This window comes from Aulostomus chinensis, chromosome 19 (genome assembly GCF_037954235.1).
Source record: "Aulostomus chinensis isolate RoL2024-O1b breed Wild chromosome 19, RoL_Achi_v1.0, whole genome shotgun sequence".
NCBI classification, from domain to species: Eukaryota; Metazoa; Chordata; class Actinopteri; order Syngnathiformes; family Aulostomidae; genus Aulostomus; species Aulostomus chinensis.
The window spans coordinates 12235805-12255916 of record NC_141338.1 but is presented as its reverse complement, the minus strand read 5'-3'; the positions used below and the strand labels follow the sequence as shown (position 1 = coordinate 12255916).

The 20112-nt window shown below is 40.8% G+C and overlaps 1 protein-coding gene across 1 annotated transcript in view; it reads left to right on the top strand.

Annotated features, from left to right (window-relative positions):
- The window catches only part of nsmfa (NMDA receptor synaptonuclear signaling and neuronal migration factor a), a 44961-nt gene extending 26415 nt beyond the window's left edge, over positions 1-18546 (top strand). Inside the window, exons 6-14 of the mRNA XM_086186984.1 lie at positions 950-1039; positions 6064-6194; positions 7122-7205; positions 7342-7375; positions 8116-8186; positions 8797-8876; positions 10411-10513; positions 14032-14107; positions 14855-18546. Of these exons, the coding sequence (XP_086043110.1) occupies positions 950-1039; positions 6064-6194; positions 7122-7205; positions 7342-7375; positions 8116-8186; positions 8797-8876; positions 10411-10513; positions 14032-14107; positions 14855-14952 (767 nt within the window). The 3' untranslated portion in view covers positions 14953-18546. The remainder of the gene's footprint in view (positions 1-949; positions 1040-6063; positions 6195-7121; positions 7206-7341; positions 7376-8115; positions 8187-8796; positions 8877-10410; positions 10514-14031; positions 14108-14854) is intronic.
- Positions 18547-20112: the final 1566 nt, after the last annotated feature.

Here is a 20112-nt window from a genome sequence, read left to right as displayed (position 1 = left end):
TTTTTTTTTTTATCAAGAAACAACGGAAATCAACTGTGAGGAACTTAATAGGCCAGAAAATATGGTGCCTTCAAAGATGTCACTGACTTCATCTCCAATCGTAGGACTTCCTAACGTCAACATGCAACACACTTACTTTGATATAGGTTAACAAAAATGCTGACTGACTATGACAAGCTGGTATTATTTTAGAGTGATAGACAATTGAACTGTCAGCAAGGGAAACACAACACCTGAGCTATCAGAAGCCATTAGACATCTTATTTTGTAGCATGTTTATTCTTGCTCAGTCAGATAAAAATCACAATCACAAGTTCACAAATAAAACCTGCCCCTTCCCCAGAGGATCAATCAGCAACCAGCTGTCTAATAAGATCTGGAAGAAATGAACTTAGTTGAACTTTCAGTTGATGGTTTACAAAGAACATGCATCCATAAGTGCTGCCCGTGTTGTGTGACATCAGCTTCTCTGTGCCTTCGGGCCAGATGGAATGAGGGAACTCCGGCTCTGAGTGGCGCTCAACTCCTGTTTGTGGTTGGAGGCTTGGAAATAACTACCCAGTGATTACTGGTGGAGGCGGCACTGATACTGATAACAGGTTGTAGCTCATGAGCACCACGGACGCTGCTGTGTGTGCGTGTGTGTGTGTGTGTGTGTGTGTGTGTGTGTGTGTGTGTGTAACCCTGACCAAGTGTGTGATTGTGCATTGTGATGTGCGTTTGTACACGCAGGCATTTGTTTGTGTATTTGTGCAGAGGAGGGGTGGCACTTTATATGTACACTCGATTTGTGCACTTGTAGCTGCATCCGCCATTGTACCCATGTGTGTTTAAGGTGGTGAGTCTGTAGAAGAAACGCTTTTTAGTGTCTGTTTGGTGTGCAAGTGCGTGTGTGTGTGTGTGTATGAGTGTGAGTGTGTGGGTGACAATCTCTCCCCGCCTGTACTAGCATTCGCTGAACGTAGATCGAAGAGTTTCAGCCGCTCCTGGAGTGACCCCACCCCTGTCAAGAATGACTCTCCTCAACAACCCAGAGACAGTGAGTTCACACAGATTTACACACACACACACACACACACACACACACACACACACACACACACACACACACACACACACACACACACACACACACACACACTCTCTCACACACAAACAATGACACAAAGTTTGTTACAACTGGACAGATTTATGACCAGAACAAAATTTAGGGAATATAATGGCACTTTTGTTCTTTTTTTTGGTGGGGGCGCAAAATAATGGATAGAGTATTTGTTCTTCCACTGACGGCGTTGACACGCTTACTCAATATTGGAGTGATTTCCGCAAACAAGCAGGAAAGTGGAGCTTAGATAAATTTTGATTTTTGGTTTGTCCACTCTGAGACACTGTAGATACAACACCCCAGGCTTTGAGGAAGAGGACCCCCTCCTTTCTTAAATATGAAGGGTTCATTCTCAGCTGAATATTACATTTGCTCCCTCGATAGCTTACACTTAGCACCTTTGAATATGATCCAGATGGCTAGAAAACATGTCCTTTAAAACCCATTAAAAAGAGTGTGTGGGTGTCTCCTCAAGTGAAGAATAAGTGCAGTAACAACTGTGAGAAGCATATATGTGGAATCATAAATTACAGATCTGTCCATTCTGACAGGCAGATTGATCACAGCAGGAATCTACTTTGTGCTCACACACTTCTTTTCTCATTAACTGATGTCCATGTGCAGGTGCTCCATATAAAGTTGAAAGCCACTTAGAAATTGTCAACTATAAAAAGCCTTGGTAATTAATACTTTAATAAGAGAGGAAGTACATGGAGTACTGCTACTACGAAGGAATATCATGCACGCTGCAATGTAACAACGGCGCCTTGTGAAATGCATCGCGACTACTGAGGGCACTGCAGTTTACACCGCCCTCTTAGTGAGGTTGGCATTATATTTCATCATAAATGGTATCAAAAAAGGTCTTTAAAAATCTGGAATTCAATTCGGTGAAAACTTGGGGTACCCTGATGAAGCTTCACCTGTCAAATAAAACGATATATGTAAAAAAACAATGTTTGTTAAGTCAGCGAAACAGGCCGAATAACAAAATACTAATAACAAAGAATAGAGGATGATTAGTAAGTGCTCATTTTGGCACTTTTTTAGGGTATTTTCATTTTATAACATTTTAAATTTTCCACTTGAACTATACTAATACCAATATAACACTGTATATACTAGGAAGAATTTAGAGAATGCAAACATCCACCAACATCAAAAACAAAATATATAATATATAAAAATAATATCCTGCCATTGGTGTAGAAGAGTCCTGAAGGTTCCAGGATGTCTAGTTTGCTCCAGATCATCTTCAAAAGTTTCTTGAAGACAGCAACCAAGCCATGGTGATGTAATAGCTGATCTGTAATCAGTCTAATCCCAAAGTTACCACCCAACAGTGGAAATTAACTTTGGATTTTCATATCTGCATTCAAGTACTGCAGAACTTTGTTACATTTAATGTTAAAATTTGAATACAGCACAGAAAATGTACATTTTATTGTGTAATAGAAAACTCGATTTGAGATGGCAGTTTTTCTCACGTGCCAACTTTTATAACCACTTTATGGGTGACCTGGACAAACAGGCCAAATAGCACTCCACCACCGTGCTCAGTTCCAGGCAATTGCAGGTCTCTCTTTCTCACACACACACACACACACACACACACACACACACACACACACACACACACACACACACACACACACACACACATGTACAAACTGACTGTCTCTGCTGTTGACTCTGACCCCGTCCATCTGTCTCCCCATGACCGTGGGTTTTTCTTCAACTTTGTGATGCTCTCTCTGTGAGTATGTCGTCCAAAATGCAGTGTGTCTCAGTTAGATTTGAAATCTCGATGTGAGAGTGTGTGTGTGTGTGTGTGTGGTGTGTGTGTGTGTGTGTGTGTGTGTGTGAGTGTGTGTTTCAGTGAGGCTTTGACTGTGTGAATCAACACACTGGTTGCATGTACTGTTTGTCTGAGTTCTGAATAACTGTGGTTTAATGTTGTTGTTTTTTTTCTTCACATCCATCATCAGTGTTTTTGTGTTTCAGAGTGTGATGAAAGATGAAGTGTTGGCGTGTGCTTGATAAAGATGTGTGCCTCTATCCTGAGGGAAAGGTATTATCCCCTGGGGAAGTGACATCACTTACTGTATCTTACTTATCAGTTTTTCTTTATCTCCTGTTCACGTCTTCTTTTTGATCTGATTTCCCCAAACGGTTTTTCTGTTATTAGATGATTTGCGACATCTTTTATCCACCCTTGAATATACCGTATAGTTAAGGCTAATGCCAGTTTAGTCAATTAAATAATGATACATCCAGTAATAAGCAGAAGAAGCATTTTGGTGACACCAACCATTTCACCATGAACCTGCTTAATTATTCTGCACTGGCAAAGTTTTGAAATGACCTCAAATGTATTGGCTTGTTTATGTTACATGTTCTAGTTCTTGACAGTTGTACACACGTATAATCAACATATCCGCTAAATGAGGAGGCTTGAATACAAGCTGTTCTCAGTAAGTTCTCAGCTCTTTAACCGGTGAAAATATGAGGCAGGAAAAGGCCTTCTAACAGCAAAACATGATGTTTTTAAGCTAGATGTTAGGACATTTTCAGCCACTGTTCTGGCAGCAAAGCCTGGTATTTTTAGCGAGACCTCGGGACTTTGTTAGCTGCTCTTTTGATGAGAGATCCAGGTTTTTTTTGTGAGATTTCAGTACTTTTAGAGCCATTATTCTGGTCACAAAGGCAGGTGTTTTCAAGTGAGGTGTCGGGACATTTTCAGCCATGGGCTCGTGCTGCTGCACTGTCACGCGGATCGCTCACGTCATTGAACATTTGTTGGTTTGTGCATGCGAGACATCTGTTTAATGTGAACAGTAGAGGCACATAAGAGAAGCAGGGCCTCAGAGAACAGCTGGTCCAAGGATTGTGCTCCAGACATGAAGATGCAAGGGCCCAGAAACGGGTAAATAGAATCCGGCCAGTATTTACAGCTCTGCTCTGCAGTGTCAAAATATCTTTGGAAAAGATCTGTTGTACTGGCAGGTTTACAGAAAAGGTGAAAACAATAAATATCCTGTATTATGATTTAACTCATTTAGCAAATGCAGTATAATAGGTACTTTTAAATGTAGAAACACACCATAACTATAGTACCCCTTGTGATTGAAAAATCTCTCTCTCTCTTTCTCTCTCTCTCGATATATATATATATATATATATATTTATATATATATATATATATATATATTTATATATATTTATATATATATATATATATTTATATATATTTATTTATTTATTTTCCCTCTGAAACTATCAGAGCTATCCAGGATTAAAACTGGTACACAAAGACATCCAATGGAACAATGAATGAAGATATAAATACCGTTTGGCTGCAGATGATAGAGAAGCTGGGAGCTCGGCGCCAGCTAACACCTGTCTCTCATCAGCTCCATTCACAAAGCCGACAAACTGAACATCAAAGAGCGTTAAAGAAACAAACAACAACAACAACAAGGCCATTTTGAAATTAGGAACATAAATAATGCAATCGTGATTATTTTGCTTAGATATCAATCAAATTTTAGCTTCGCAAGTTCAACCGCTGGCATGTTTTCACTGTGAAACCTGTTTAATATGAATCACTTCTTCAGTGATTCTGTTGTATTTGCAGGTTTTTGTATTAACAATTACTGGGTTTGTTTTAAGGTGTCACAGCTGGGACACCAGATGATGATGTCATTAACGAAGGTCCATTTACGTAGCATTCAGCCACGAGCCAGCAAGCACAGTAGCAGCGGAGCCATTGTGTTTACTCTCACCTTTCATCCTGCTCCAGCACCAACGCTGTCTATTCAATGAGGTCTATTCTCTCCTTTTACTGGACTTTGTTGCTCCCCTAAATCATTGTTGATACTAGAAAACTGAGGTACTGGTATGTACTTTAAAGGGTACAGTGGCTAGTTATTGGTTCCCTTCTGAAGGACAACTGTGAGGTTTAAATCACCTCTGTTTGTCAGAAGTTACACTTTTGGCTTCTTGAAGACCAAAATCGTACTTTTGAGGAAAAATTCTTTGAAAGTTACCATGGGACTTTTTCTTGTCGTGCGTATTTCTGAGCGCGTATGGAAGAATTGATGCCATGTTGATAAATCTTCCTCTAGGTTGGAAATGCAGCCATGCGATGCTACAGATAGGTGTGCGTTTCTCATCACGTTACTGGTCAACACAATACGCTAGTGTCTCATATCATAGTAAAAGAGTGAAGAGGTTAATGGAACACAATGCAAAGATGCTGCCTCATCATCATTTACTGACATCGGTCAGTAGTCCATGACTGAGATCAGGCAAAGCGTGAAGATACAAACATCGCAGATGCACTGATGAGATTCTTGGTGGATACAATCTTTAATTTTGACCTGTAATTAGTTATCAGGCTGATTTTGTTATTTTTTTTATCCTGTTGCTTTTATTCCCTGTTTTTTCCCCTAAAACAAATAAATAATTCCAAAAAAAAGGCTGATTTTCAGCTCCTCATTTTTTGTTATTGGTATATCACATCAACAGATGAAACTCAGCTTCTGCCATTGGTGGATGTTATTTGTCAGCTGTCTGGTGGCAGTCTACAAAGCTAATTGCCTATGGGTTGTAAACATTTTGGATATACGTCATAGAAGTGTGGCGTGCTGCAGAATCAAGCCTGTCCCTCTTAGAATTGCTGCCATCTGATCCCGCTTAAGTTTTCTCCTGAGCTGTTGCCCCCCATCAGCCAGCTGTCTCTGCTCTGCACCGTTCCATCATGCGATCATTTTTGTAGGTCGACACCATTATGAACAGCTCCAAACTTTCTCCTTTCACTTTTCTCCAGCTTTCTTGACATGTCATTTCTTGACTCGCGGATTTCTTTTCTGTTTTGTCACATTTCTTTGCCTCCTACCACCCCACCCCCCAGCTCTTCTGTCTTCACCCTCACCGGTGTCTGTACTCCCTCCCAGGTGGAGACCTGCAGTCCTCTTGTGGCACTCTGGATGAGGGAGGCCTCGATGACGCTATAGACTGGGAGGAGGAGAGAGAGATGGAGAGGCTGGCCTGTGAGGGAGATGATTTCGTACCCCCCAAAATCATGGTGAGATCTCTCTAGTGACCGGCTGAAGATTCCATCAATGATTAATCTGATGCAGTACATGATTTTGTCATTGGGAGAAATTTCCAGTATTACTCATCCTTGGCCTTATCATGATTTATGTTGGGGTCAAAATGATAGATAAGAGCCAAAATGATTTCTCTTGAGAGTCCTAAGTTTTGCAACCGCAAAACAGCTGCATGTATCAAACGGGGCAGTCACTCTGACCCAAAAGGTCAAGTTAAAAAAAAAACGGGAAAAGCCTTGGAATTGTAAGAGATGAAACCATAATTCTGGAGATGTCCTGGACGTGCGCTTCACAAATACCCGAATATTGGATTATACGTGCTTGAGTTCAGATTGATGGAGAAAGATCTCTTTTGGTACAATTTTGATCTTTTTTAATTCATTGTATGCATTCTTAAAATTCAACTAAATAAATTCCTTCAAACATGGATGAATCTGTCTATTTTTCATTGAGAAACAAATGTTTAAGGAAATGTACGGTCATGAAAACTTTCTCAGATGCCTACAAAAGTCATGGAACTTTATTTGAAAAAAAATGTGCATGACAATAACAATATTAGGATATTTATATTGTACGAAGGTGTAAATCATACGCAGCGGCTGATTTGCAGAATAATGGGCCTCCTTAAGGAAAATAAGACATTCTTCTGACGACAGCCTCAGCTAACATGGGCGTTGGCACTTGGAGCGCGATAGTCAGGTGCTCCAACAGTAATGCGTCTAAGATGTTCCTTCCTGAATATTCTATAGAGCTGTATGTTCCCCTGCAGGCATGAGAGGGTGCCAGGGCCTGAAACACTGACGTTACCTCCTTTTCTCACATCTTCCACTCCCTCCATCCCTCACAACCTACTTAACTGCTCTTCCCTTCTCTGTCACCTCCCACCTGTCCTTCACCTTTAGCTGATCTCCTCTAAGGTCCCCAAGGCAGAGTACGTCCCCGCCATAATCCGCAGGGACGACCCCTCCATCATCCCAATCCTCTATGTGAGTGGAACACGCTGACATACCTTAACATAATAAACATACAAAATGCTTCTTGTATGTACTTGCTTTACTGCAGTATCAACAGTTTTGCCATTTTAAATCATGATGATTTATCTGGATATCTTTTGGTACTCAGGACCATGAACACGCCACTTTTGATGATATTTTGGGTGAGTAAATATTAGTTTAAGTGATATGAATTTGCAGTAATGACAACTTTCTCACGTGCTCCACAAGTCCTTTTTCCGCAGGTATGTAATGGTGAAAACAATAAATCGCAGGAAAAAAAAAAGAGCCATTAATACAAAGGGTTAAAATCCTGTCTTTTGAGAGGTTTGATACTTGTTTAGTCTGCTCCGTTTACTCTGGAGCCTGGAATAGTTCGCCTGACATGGGAAATTTGATTGGTGGGAGTTAAAGGTTAAAGAAATAGCCTCAGGCCACGTCTGTAAACAGCATAGATCTGGTGAGTGTGTTGAAATTCAGCTAAAACCCTAAATGCAGTTTTTAGTTGCTCAGTTTTCTTTCTGTGTGCTTTGCGATCGCAAATTGATCCCGTCGCTCATGAAATGACAAAATGGCCTCGAGAGTTTCCAAGATCATGAACTCACACTGACACAAAGCTCACACACTTATTGACAGTATTTTCACTAATAAATGACACCAAAACAATTCAGACCTCCATATCACCGCAGTTCATCAATCGACTTTAATTGTGCCGTGACATTTCCTGTTGGTAGTTTAAATTTAAACATAGTCTAAAGTGTCTGTGCTCGTACTTGAACTCTCCCTCCAGAGATTCCTTTTGTCTTCACACCCTCGCGTTCTCAGTACATTTTCATATTCCTCTCCTACACTTTCCCCTGGTCCCTCTGGCTCACATCAATCCTTCCTTCCTCTTCTCTCACAGAGGAAATCGAGAAGAAGCTCACAGCGTACAGGAGGGGAAGCAAGTTCTGGAGGATGCTCATCTTTTGTCAGGTTGGGAACAAAGTCGTGTTCTATTTCTATCTATCACAGTTGTAGGTTTTCGTGGTAAACATTCATACCGGACGACATGCAGCAGAGTTAGACCTATATACAAAGATGAAAGCACCCAAGATACACCCATTAAATATGCAGGAGAGGAGGTGTAACGACAGACACAGAGTCGCTACGGAGACAAAAAAAAAGTGTATATTTTGAGGCTGCAAGGTCTGATGAGTACCCTCAATTCAGTTATTTGACAACATTTCAACTTGCGCATAAAAATATCAAATAATTAAATTAAGGGAACAAGTTATAGCTTGTTGCCTCAAAAAAAAACAAAAAACAAAACAACCTCTTTCTATGAGTACAATATAATATCCGTCTGTGGCTGCTCCAGGGCTCCCTACCCTACACAGATGACTAGCCTGTGTGTGTGTGTGCTGGGACAATTCTAATATGTGTGTTTTAGCGCGCGTTCTTTCACAGCAGAAGGGGATTCTCTGTGTAGCCAGACTGCATTAAACACCCTCTCCTCCTCTGAGATCTGAGCTTTTAAGATCTTAATTAAGATGAGTCCAATTAGCCGATGTTAAACTACTAATACTGCTTATGTGTCTCATAGGGTGGCCCGGGTCATCTGTACCTACTGAAGAATAAAGTGGCAACCTTTGCAAAGGTGGAGAAGGAGGAGGACATGAGCCAGTGAGTCCATATGTGTTGATATGAATATATATGTGTGTATGAATATTCATTTATGTCTGCGGAGTCTCCTGGTGTTAAATATCATGTTGATTAATATGATCTGTGTCTTATTAAACAAGGGCAAGACCTAATCCTTCACAGGATAGAACCTGAGCCTGCAGAACACCGGTTAAATAGCCCACATAGACAGAACACTCCGGGGATCTTGTCACGTTCTCCGAGGGTGACAAATGCTCTGAACCTTTACAACGCTTTTGGGATGTCAATAAAACTTCCTTTTGGTTACAGAAGTATTTCAAACTTCCCTCTTTGACTTTAGGAGAACTTGCCATTCAGTTTATTTTGTAGTCCCATTGCAACTTTAGTCGAGTAATGCAAAGCAATCGTTTCTGTAGTTTTCTATTTGTCATCTGAAAAAGCTCCCTTTTTTAACAGGAAGAGGTTCCTCAGCTAGAACTGAACATTCCCAGAACATTCTGGGAACTTGTATATATAATGGATTTTGTAATGTTCTTCCCCTTCTTTAAAGGCTTGGAGGGTGGTATTTGTTTAGTTAAGGGAAATTCATGATGTTGTGAGAAGTTGTAGGGGAACACATATGGGACATTCCCTCCAGGTCGTCTCTACGTGTTCTGTGTTGTGTTCAGAATGTTTGCTGACATTCCAGGAACCTTGATGGATCCATCCATTAATGATCCAGGGGTTTGCGGGGTTAATTTGGTTCTTGCATCACCTTCCCAGAATGTTTGCACAACATTAAAAAACAAAATAGGAGTTTTCTAGAAGAATCTAGAAGGAATGCTCTCCACGTGTTCCCTCTCAGAACATCCTGAATGTAACTCTAAATTTTTGAAAAAACTTCAGAGCATTCTGGGAACATGACAAGACACATTCTGTACACTGGCCAAGATGTTCTTCCAATGTTGTGTGACTGTAAAATTTCAGAGTACAACAGATGATTGCTATCAATAGGGGCATATTTTCCATGACCGTTACCCTGACAATCAAAGACATTTTATCATGGGAATAGCAAAGCTGCATTATGTTAAAAGTTTTATTCAAACAATTGGAATACAAAAGCTGAATTAAATCAAAACTCCCTATTACCAAAGAAATACGTCTCTCATTGAAAAGGGTGTTTTGAACATTTTGTGCACAAATGGTCAGAAATCCCTAAACAAATGTGTTTCTTTATTCTGTTTTCAAAGCACTAATACTCTTGTAAATGCTCTCCCAGCGTTCCACAGGGATGAAACAAGACTCTCCATCTTTGTCATTTATGAGCACCGCTGCCTCTCTGACTGATGCGTCTTTGAATAGGCCATGTTTACTCTTTTCAGGGACACAAACACAGTTCTCACCTGGTGTTCCATTAATCTGGTGGTTGTGTTTCCCTTCAAGACAACGTAGCTTTCAATCTAATAAAGACAAGAACTTGATGCAGCAGGATCATCTCTTATTAAAGTCGCTCTTCTTTAGTCCGTCAGACTGATGATGAGGACAGCTGGTAACTGCAGGGTTTGTCTCTGTTTAGATTCTGGAGGAGGCTCAGCCGCTTCATGAGTAAAGTCAACCCAGAGCCCAACCTCATCCATATTATGGGATGCTACGTCCTGGGCAACCCCAATGGCGAGAAGGTACACAACACACACTTACACACACACAGAACTTAATTCAACCTGATTCCATCAGCCCGTTTTCACCAGACAGGGTTTAAACCATGTATATGAGATCTAAAAATTAGTTGACACTGCAGACATGAAGTGATATGCTGAAGATTTGCATGTTCGGTTATGAGCCTGAGGTCTTGATTCTCAATACATGCAGCAGGTTTGTCCAGGATGCAGGGGTCAGTGGGGCAAATCGGGATTCTGAAGTTTCTGTCACTTGAAATGTCCATGTTGTCGTGATATGAGGGAAAGCAAAATAGACCTACCAGGGAAAAAAATACAGATCCCTGATGATAACTGTTGCTGCTCGGAATGATTGCGATGATTACTGAAGGCAACAACCGTCGCTTTGCGCACGTGACGCATCACGTACAGGCCCGGTGTATTTCGGGTATCATTACAGTAAACACCAATTTACAACCCCCCTGCTTTCCTCTTCATCCTCCCTGTCTTAGTCCGTCTCTGTTTGTTTGGTAATCACCACATTATCCTCCTGTTCTCTCTCTTTCTGCTCCTGCGTGACTATCATCTCATTACGTACGATGCTTCTGGATCCTGCATGCCGCTGCACCGTTCTCTACCTGACAGTAATCAACAACAAGGCAGGCACGCACGCTTCCTAAGAAATAGATAAATAAGCATCAGACAAGCAACACATAAAATGAGGCAGACCCGTGTAGACAGACACCATAGCCAGCGGCATTTGTCCGGCCCAACTGTCTGCTCCACTCACGTCTGCCAAAGTGCTTTGTTACATAAAATAGATCTCTGCGGGGTTGATGGACACTCTGGAAGGCTGCAGAACCAACTGCACATCAGCGATATCTGTAGCCCTGCAGTCACATCACACACACACACACACACACACACACACACACACACACACACACACACACACACACACACACACACACACACACACACACACACACACACACAGCTGTTTACAAGAGCCTGAATCTAAAATGAAAAATATGGCCTTATTTCCTTTTTGTCTGCTGTTTTTCTTAAAGCAGACATGGAAAATAGGAGTCATGATTTTGTTGTGCTACACACTGATGATCCACAGTTATATATTATATATAGCTGTGATTTTCACGTTATGACCAAATGTATTTGGAGACTTGAAGCTTATACAGATTCTAGTTGGCTGCAGGCATTTGATGCTGGGTGAAGAGGCTGTGAGTGTGGAGACCAGTTACAGACACACCACTTCATCCATTACATCATCAGCAGAGCACAGCACTCTCACCCAAAAATAGAGCTGAAATTCACTCTCGATCAAGTTCAAATGCTGTACTTTAGGTGAAAAAAAAATCTAATTGTTAACAATTGTTGAATCGTAACAATACTGAGCGCAAATGCTGATTGGCAGCAGCTGCAACGAGCACGAATTGTCTGTGTTCCATCCTATAAAAGTTTCCTCCGATTATTTATCAGTGTCTGACATCATCATAACACTTGTTTCACATGTTAAAAACCAAACCCTCATTGAAATCAGTTAAATATTCGTCCACAACTTGAGAAATGATGAAGTCATTATTTATTGCAGCTCCTCTGTCACCAAACACGCCAAAACACACCCGTCTACAACTCTGGTACGAGTCAAAGTGAAACTTGGACTAAAATGTCACGTTTTCAGGCACTGAATAGTAACAATTTGAGCTTGTGTCAACACTTTTTATTAGATGGACCTTGACTAACAATATAATTACCCTGCAGCAGGCTGGTCTTGCTGTGTACCGGAGCAATGCTAATCATTTTAGTCACTATCAACCACTGTGACCCAAAAACAAAAGAAAGTTTGAAAAATGCCAGAAAATGCAGGAAGTGTTTTCAAATAATTCTCTTCTACAGTCCTCTACGGTTCTACACATCTAAACACACACACACACACACACACACACACACACACACACACACACAAAGAGAGAAAGTGGTTCATATATATTTGCTTCAGAGCTGAAATTAGGTATTAAAATGTATATCTTAGACTAGACTGATATTAGCCTGCAGTTATGGTCGCAATTCAATAGACTGTTAAATTAAATACCACCCCTCTGTTTGAAAAATACAAACACAATAGATAAATTACAATTGATAAAAATCCAAGAAAGTGTCGAGGAATTGGCAAAGGGCTTGTTAAGCCCACTAAAAAGGGATCCTGATATGCTCTGATGCAGTTTGACTGAAATGTTTCTACCATGCTGTCATCAGTGACTAAGAATTAATGACGTTTTTCCATCTCCAAATAGGAGAATTGTGAATAGAAAAGAGAGATGCTCTGGTATTTGTGAGGGGGAAAAAAAACACTTTAACCCTGGTAAAATAAACTTCCATGTGGAACCAAAGTAAGAGATGTTATTCAGAGAGACTGTGGAGGATGTCGACTTGAAAACAACGGCTGGGGATGGAGAACAGCAGGCGCGCAGGTCAGAGAGGCATGAATCCATCTACAGAGCAATCATCAAGTATGCTCAGTCAGCACAAAATCTACTTCCTTCTCTGTTCGGGAAACCACTGCGAGCTTGTAAACTCACCACAGGACAAAGAGGGAACTACCTAACATGCAACACATGACGTGAAATTTGTTATTAGCCTCCAGCTCTCTCCGTTCTACAGATGAGCCACGCAGCGTGCGTCTCCGCGACCGTTCCCTCTCCAACGCTGGCTTCCAGCCATCTTCTTTTATCTTTTTCAAAGGACTCCAGACACAACGAATGAAAGCAGCTTTGTCTTGCCCACCTCCATTTAGCATCACACAGTGAAAAACAGAGGCACAGTGATTTCTCTGACAGGGGTCTAGAGATCCCTCCCCAGGAGAGAAGTCATCGCAGGACAGCAATTAGAATCATTAGAACCTGCATCAGTAGTTTCTTACAATTGATCGCAAAAAAATCTAATAAAAAAAAATTATCCATCTAATGATCAGAGATTTTGCTCTCATTTGCAAAGCTGCGACCTCCAGGTTTTCAAGAGTAATGATCTACACCTTTAATTAATTATGAACTTTTTTATAATTTCGCATTGAAGTTAGCACAAAATGTCCAATTAGCCTCAGTATGGCTCTGGATCTCTTGGGGTATGAGAAGAGAAAACATATTTTCGTTGAACAAATACAAGTCAGAGCCTATTTTCATGTCAGATCTATTTGATTGATCTGTCCTAAACAGAACTGTAAATCTTTGACAAGCTGTGTTGTTTCATGAGAGGACAAAGAGAACAAGCAGGAACACTGAGCACCTTTGCACCTCTCATTTCCCTTCTTGCTTGTTACCTGTTCGAGAAGGACGTGCACACGCCTCGTTGGTCGTAATGGCCTGGATTCATTGCTTTCCTCGCGTTTGTTTCTGTATTCCTGTGTGTGTGTGTGTGTGTGTGTGTGTGTGTGTGTTGTTTGTGTGAAGATGCCAGCTCCCCTGTTGCGAGCGTATCCAAGTGCAGTAGGATTAATTGGTGCTTGTTCTCTTATCTCGCCCCAACAGCTGTTCCAGAAACTGAAGAATCTGATGAGGCCTTATTCTGTCGAGTTCGAGTCACCGCTGGAGCTGTCTGCACAGGGTGGGTCTGATGAGAACTACACACACACACACACACACACACACACACACACACACACACACACACACACACATAAATACACACACGCACACAGGCAAGTCATGATGCAAACATCCTGCATCAATGAAATAAGGCAGACTTTCTGACATGTCCAGCATGAGGAGGATGAATTTCACACAAAAATAATGATTTCAAAAGAGTCACTTCTTGTCATCTGACCAATTCAAATATGTCCACCACTCTCCGTACTTACCGTACATCTTATTAACAGGGAGTCAGTTCCTGAGAAACTTGGCTAAGTTTAAGGAAATAAATTACATTAAGCAAAGCAAAGCCAAACACTGAATCAAGAGGAAAAAAATAACAACAACTTCTCCTCGACTCCAGATCATAGTCTTGCATCGAAACTTCCTAGCTCATGAATAATTTTATTTCTATATTCAAGGAACATGCCAACTTTTTGGGAAAGACGCATATTTGTCATCCTCTGACGGCTTTTTAGCTTAGCACAATAAATGGTAGTGGATGGGAAGTGTTAGCATGCATATCAAGAGACATCAAATTGATTTTTCTCAAGCACCCTCACATATCTTATGCACCTGCAACAGCTGGCTGGATGCATCTCAACAGAAAAACTCACACTGCTGTTTTGCTGTGTCATAGCGTCTGTTCATTCTGATGTGCTGAATGTAATTCAGTGCATACACTGCATGGATCTAAAAGTCTCTGTCTCATCTACCAATCAAGGCAAAGAGATGATTGAGATGTACTTCGACTTCCGCCTCTACCGACTCTGGAAGACACGCCAGCACTCAAAACTTTTGGACTATGAGGATTTTTTGTGACACCCAATAATAAGAAGCGGCATAGCCCTGCAGTGCCACGAGGAACCTGTTCTAACTGATCCAGTGACTAGACGTTGTTCAACTGTAGTGCTAGACCCGTCGACTCAATATAAAACCGTCATCCCTGCTTTCATCCTGGAGACGACGACTTGGGGAGAGCGAGAAGGGGCAGCGGGACAAGGAGGCCGGATGATATCGAGCTGTGCCTCTCCTCTTCCTCCCTCCTGGAGCGAGGGTCAAATAACGACAACAAGGGCCGAAAAATACGAGTAAAAAGGAAAAATGGAGAATTTGCAGAGACAAGCAGTCGCTCTCTGTCTCTTGAGTTTGAAAGCAAAAAAAAAAAAAAAAAAATTTAAGAATTCAAATGTATAAAAAAAAACATTTCAGTCATCCCTCATGACTTTTGAGGCTTCAGAAAAATCTCATTCTCTCATAATGTGGTTCTGTGTTTTTGACCAGACCTCTCAGATAATCTCCAGATCCCTGGACAGCATACATATACACAAATAAACCACACGTCGATGTATGTATAAGTCCCATGAATATCTAGCATAGCTTTAGTCATGCAAATAATTACCAGAATAATGATGCATCATTTATTTTTGATGTGCATTGTTGTGCAGTTTCATATGAAAAATACTTTGGAATAACTCAGGTTTTAGCCATGAAGTAATTAATCTGTTTGTCTATTCTACCAAGATATTGTAATCTTCATCGCCATTGCTTGGAGTGAATGTATTATCTACAGAAATGTATCTTTGACGAGCTTAAGTTTTTGTGGAGAGAAAAAAAATAACAATGTTGTGCAAAAAGTGTGTGTGTGTTTGTGTGTGTGTGTGTGAGAGAGAGAGAGAGAGAGTGTGTGTGTGTGTGTGTGTGTGCGCTTCCCATGTAAAGAAAAAGAAAATGTGCATATATTGTGTTTCTGCTTTATGTTGAGGAACTAATTTGCCCCCCCTTGTATAAAGACAGCCTAGTATGATTGATGATGTCAAGAGGGATGTAACAGCCATCCAAGTGCTCCGAACCCTCTCATGTAGGAGTCGCCCTACTGGTCCCTCCAGCTCTCTCGTAGAAAGTTCAGGCAACTTGTTACCAGTGACGGCTGCTGCCTCTGCCAAACACGCTTGGCTCGTCCTAATGGCAGCCACCTCTCACTTCACTTGGGCTGCGATCGAGTCAGGTCTGCAGGCAGTGTGAGCTGTTAACAGCCATCTGCTGCCCCCCCCCGCCGCTGCCACGAGTCGGCCGGTGGAGTTGTCAGAGCCGAACATCTGAGAAAGGTTTGAGATGGTCCTGAGATGTCTCAACCGCTGGACAGCATTCAGAAGACAAAAAATGACACAGAGGTGCAAACATAAATAAAATACATGGGCTGGGACGATTGAGGAGTTTGTAAAAGAGCCATTCCACATATTTTACACATGGTCACTTTATTCATCAGGAGGAGGAGTCTCAGAATGTCAGATGATGGTGTGTCATGTGATCCCTGAACTGAACTGGCTGAGTGGAGTTTAGAATGTGAGCGCAGGACACCTAACAACGATAAAGTTTATGCTATTTTGGTGTCTTTTGTTTTTAATTTAACAACAAGCCCTCCAACTTTATGAAAGTGGAATATTAAATGAGTGGAGGAAGTATTAATCAATAAATATACGTTTCTGTTTTTGTCACGTTTCTCAGACTAGCAGCATCGCGTAGGAAGAAGAGCAGTGGCACTCCACAAGCACAAAGAAATCCCAGTTTGCCATTTTTACTATAATTGCCATGTTTGGGCCAAAGGGTTGAGTGATTGCAGGTTTATTAAGGAGTCTAAAGGTTTTCAAAGTGTGAGGTGGGTCTCTCCAGGGAGGCTTCAGACTGTTACTGGAGGTGAAAGAATCCTCACATGTAAACAGCGTAAATGTTTGTGTTTTGGTTAAAAAAAAAAAAAAAAAAAAGATACAATAGCTTTTAACTGAAATTTTAAATGTTTCTACTTTCAAAGAGGCAGAAACTAATTATTGACCCAGGAAAGACCGTTTTGTTGTATTTTCCTATATAAAACAGCAGTATTAGGCTAGTTTAGCAAATTAGTTGACTCTCCGTGCGATTAAATGACTTACACTCTATGTGTTACTCAAAGTTTCATCTAAACAGAGGCTCGCAATCTCACACTTTGAAAAACCCCGATCTAGATGATTTGTGCTTTTAGAGTGACAATATCTGTGTTGTCACGTCTGTGGTTTGTATTTTTGAGAAATTCTTCACGTGACAAGGGTGCCGTTTTTTTTTTTGTTTTGTTTTTTTTGGGGGGGGGGGTTTAGTTGAAATCTTCTTTCCTGATCTCTTCTTCTCAAACTTCTTTTAAAAAGTCAGTTTCTTTGGTGTTCACGCAGGTGATCGACACGCACGTTTACAGAGGAACACGATTTCAGGTATTTCAGAGATTCTCTGCACAGGTTCAGATATTCTCTTTCCATTTGTTATCATCCATGTGGATCTGAAACATTATGTGCAGGTTTTTGTTTTTTTGGAGCGAGCTCTCTGGCTCTTTTAGCAGAGCTCTGTTTTTATCTGCTTCTGCCCTCTCTGACATTTCAGTGCCGGCCTCCACTTAGTCTGGTGCAAGTGCTCTCTCAGCCCCAACATGTTTCCACTACCGATCAAAAATTCAACACTTACGCAACCTGTCATATTATCACACCGTTTAATTCCAGCAGAGGCGTTAAAGCTGCTGAATTCTCAGAGATGCTGCCCTCAACAGCTGCTCTATAAGTTTCACCTCAAAATGGTTGATTTCAAACAAAAACAGCGACAATGGTTGATACGGGAAGTGGCTTTTTTTTCCACCATAATTCATAGATTTAATGTTTCATGATCAGTCAATAAAGAAATGACAGGAAATTAACGTTCTGTTTGAATTTAGTGGGCTGAACTATGACCATGATGTGAAGAGCTCTGACTCAGGAGTTGGAGAGAGCGTTCTTGTTTTCTTCAGACAAAAAAAAAAACCCAACAAAAAAACCAACAACAAAAAAACGAACCGCCAGAAATCTTATTAAAGATAAAAATGTGTCCTTTTGTCTGTGTTGCATTATTTGTGCTTTGATGTATTTGGAGAATCCAACAAAAAAGTACAAGGTGTAAATCAGGGGTGTCGAAAACTTTTTCTCTTGGAGGTCCAAACTAAATGGTGGGTCAAAGGTCAAGAGCAAGCATACATTGTGTTGTTAGAATGCATCAGAAGTTTTTAACTGAATTTTCAGACACTTTTGTCAAAGAAACGGTGAATATTAGGAGACGGTTTACCCAGATAGGTATTGGAATGCCTTCGTCTACCGCTGCGTAATAAGATGGCGCAACGAGACCATGTGATCAAAAGAGAACCAAACCAACGCGGACACAAAGGCAGGAAAACAAAGTAAGCTCGATGACGGATAATGGAAATGAGGAGTGATTGAAGTACGTTGTCATTGATTTTCTATAAGTTACATTCATTCACATTTATCTTTCTGCGAAGCGTAACTTTTTTTGGGTGAAATTTAGGGTTTTATTCAAATTTTCAATGTTTCGACTCAAATTCTCCAATTCAGAAAAAAAGGGATCCTTCATATTTTAAGAGCATTTTCGCTTCACCAAAAAGTGATTTACACATTTTTTTTAAAACAATTTTATAATTGTGTACTATTTGACATGACTTACACATGTATTTTTAAACCTTGTTGCAGATTTAGCAGTGATGTATCTAAATACAAACTGAAACACAAGGCCGCAGCAGAGAGCTCAGACGGTAAGCTTTTGTTTCATCATGGAGTGAAAAAAATCTGATACATTTGCAGACAAAATCAATACTTTTTTGTTCATTTCTTCTCATCATCTCTCCTCTACCTGACTGGATAAAAAGCTGAGTGAGATTATGCAGCTTAAAAGTTGTGAATTTATTTTGACATTTTGTCAGAAAAAAAACCACGCGGTTTTATAATCCTCAAGAAGGAACGCAGGACCGTTGTACTATGCTCACATTTGTTCAGCATCAGTGAGGAATTAACTGAAAGAACAACAAGAGAGCCATGCAGATAACACACTTTGTTTTGTTTTTTATGTCATAGTTATACCTTTGTAAACCAAAGGATTGTTTTTAAGGTGCCTTATCTCCCCTCAAAGAAATGCCTTAACCTCTAATCTCCACACACTTGCTGTGCTTCCCTCGCTCTGCCTCTCTTTTCCCCTCCACCTTATAAATTACAATGTTAAAAGAACATCGGGTTTCATATGCAAAACAGAGTTTTCAAAACATCACGGATGTATTAATATTCAGCAACAACCTGTTTAGTGCAATCTACACTACGTCCTGCTTTTATTTTATCCCTCTTCCTCCCTAACCTCTCTCATCGGTCTGGACCACATGAAAGAGAACCAAAAAAACAACATTCACCTCTTAAAGACAAAAAAAAAAAATGCATAGAAAAAAAAGGTTATGCAATATAAATGAATTTGCCTCTAAATTCTTCACATGTAAATTATTGCATCTTCATGGAGGCAAAATCTCTACAAGCCAGTAGATTATTACAGGGGACCGACATGGACGGCTTATGGCAGGGAACGTCCCACGCTGGGAGGACGACTGAAAGAAGCCCTTATCTTAATCTCCCGAGGCTGCAAACTGCAGAGAGCGAGAAGAGGCTGCAGCTGCTTTAATATTGATGGACACATATGGTGGTGGAGAGGACGAATTCGCTTAACCTGACTACAGTATGAGGTTGTTGTTTTTGTCCACCTTTAGTTATGGACTCTATTTACTTCTCTTGTCTTGTGGTTTTCCATGTTTCTCTTGCGCGACTTGCTGTCTTTTTCCATTTCCTGCCTTTCTTCCCCGAGTCTCACCTGTGTCTCGCCCTCCTCAATCACAGCCTCGAGCCCAGCATTTCTCAGCCAATCAGCTCCTCCCCCGCCCTCGCCCTCTCACATCAGCTTCTCTTGCATTGTTAATCGACTTTGTATTTAACTTCAGTTTGTGACGTGTGCCTTCATCAGTTTATCTGCTGTATGTCTCCCAGTGTTGTACATTCTTTTTGTCTCTTTGTTCAGTCCTACCAGTCTCATCGTCTGGTTCCACCTTCTTCCTGTAGGTGACACCAACTCAGTTGCCATAAAGAATATTTGTCGCAGTCGACT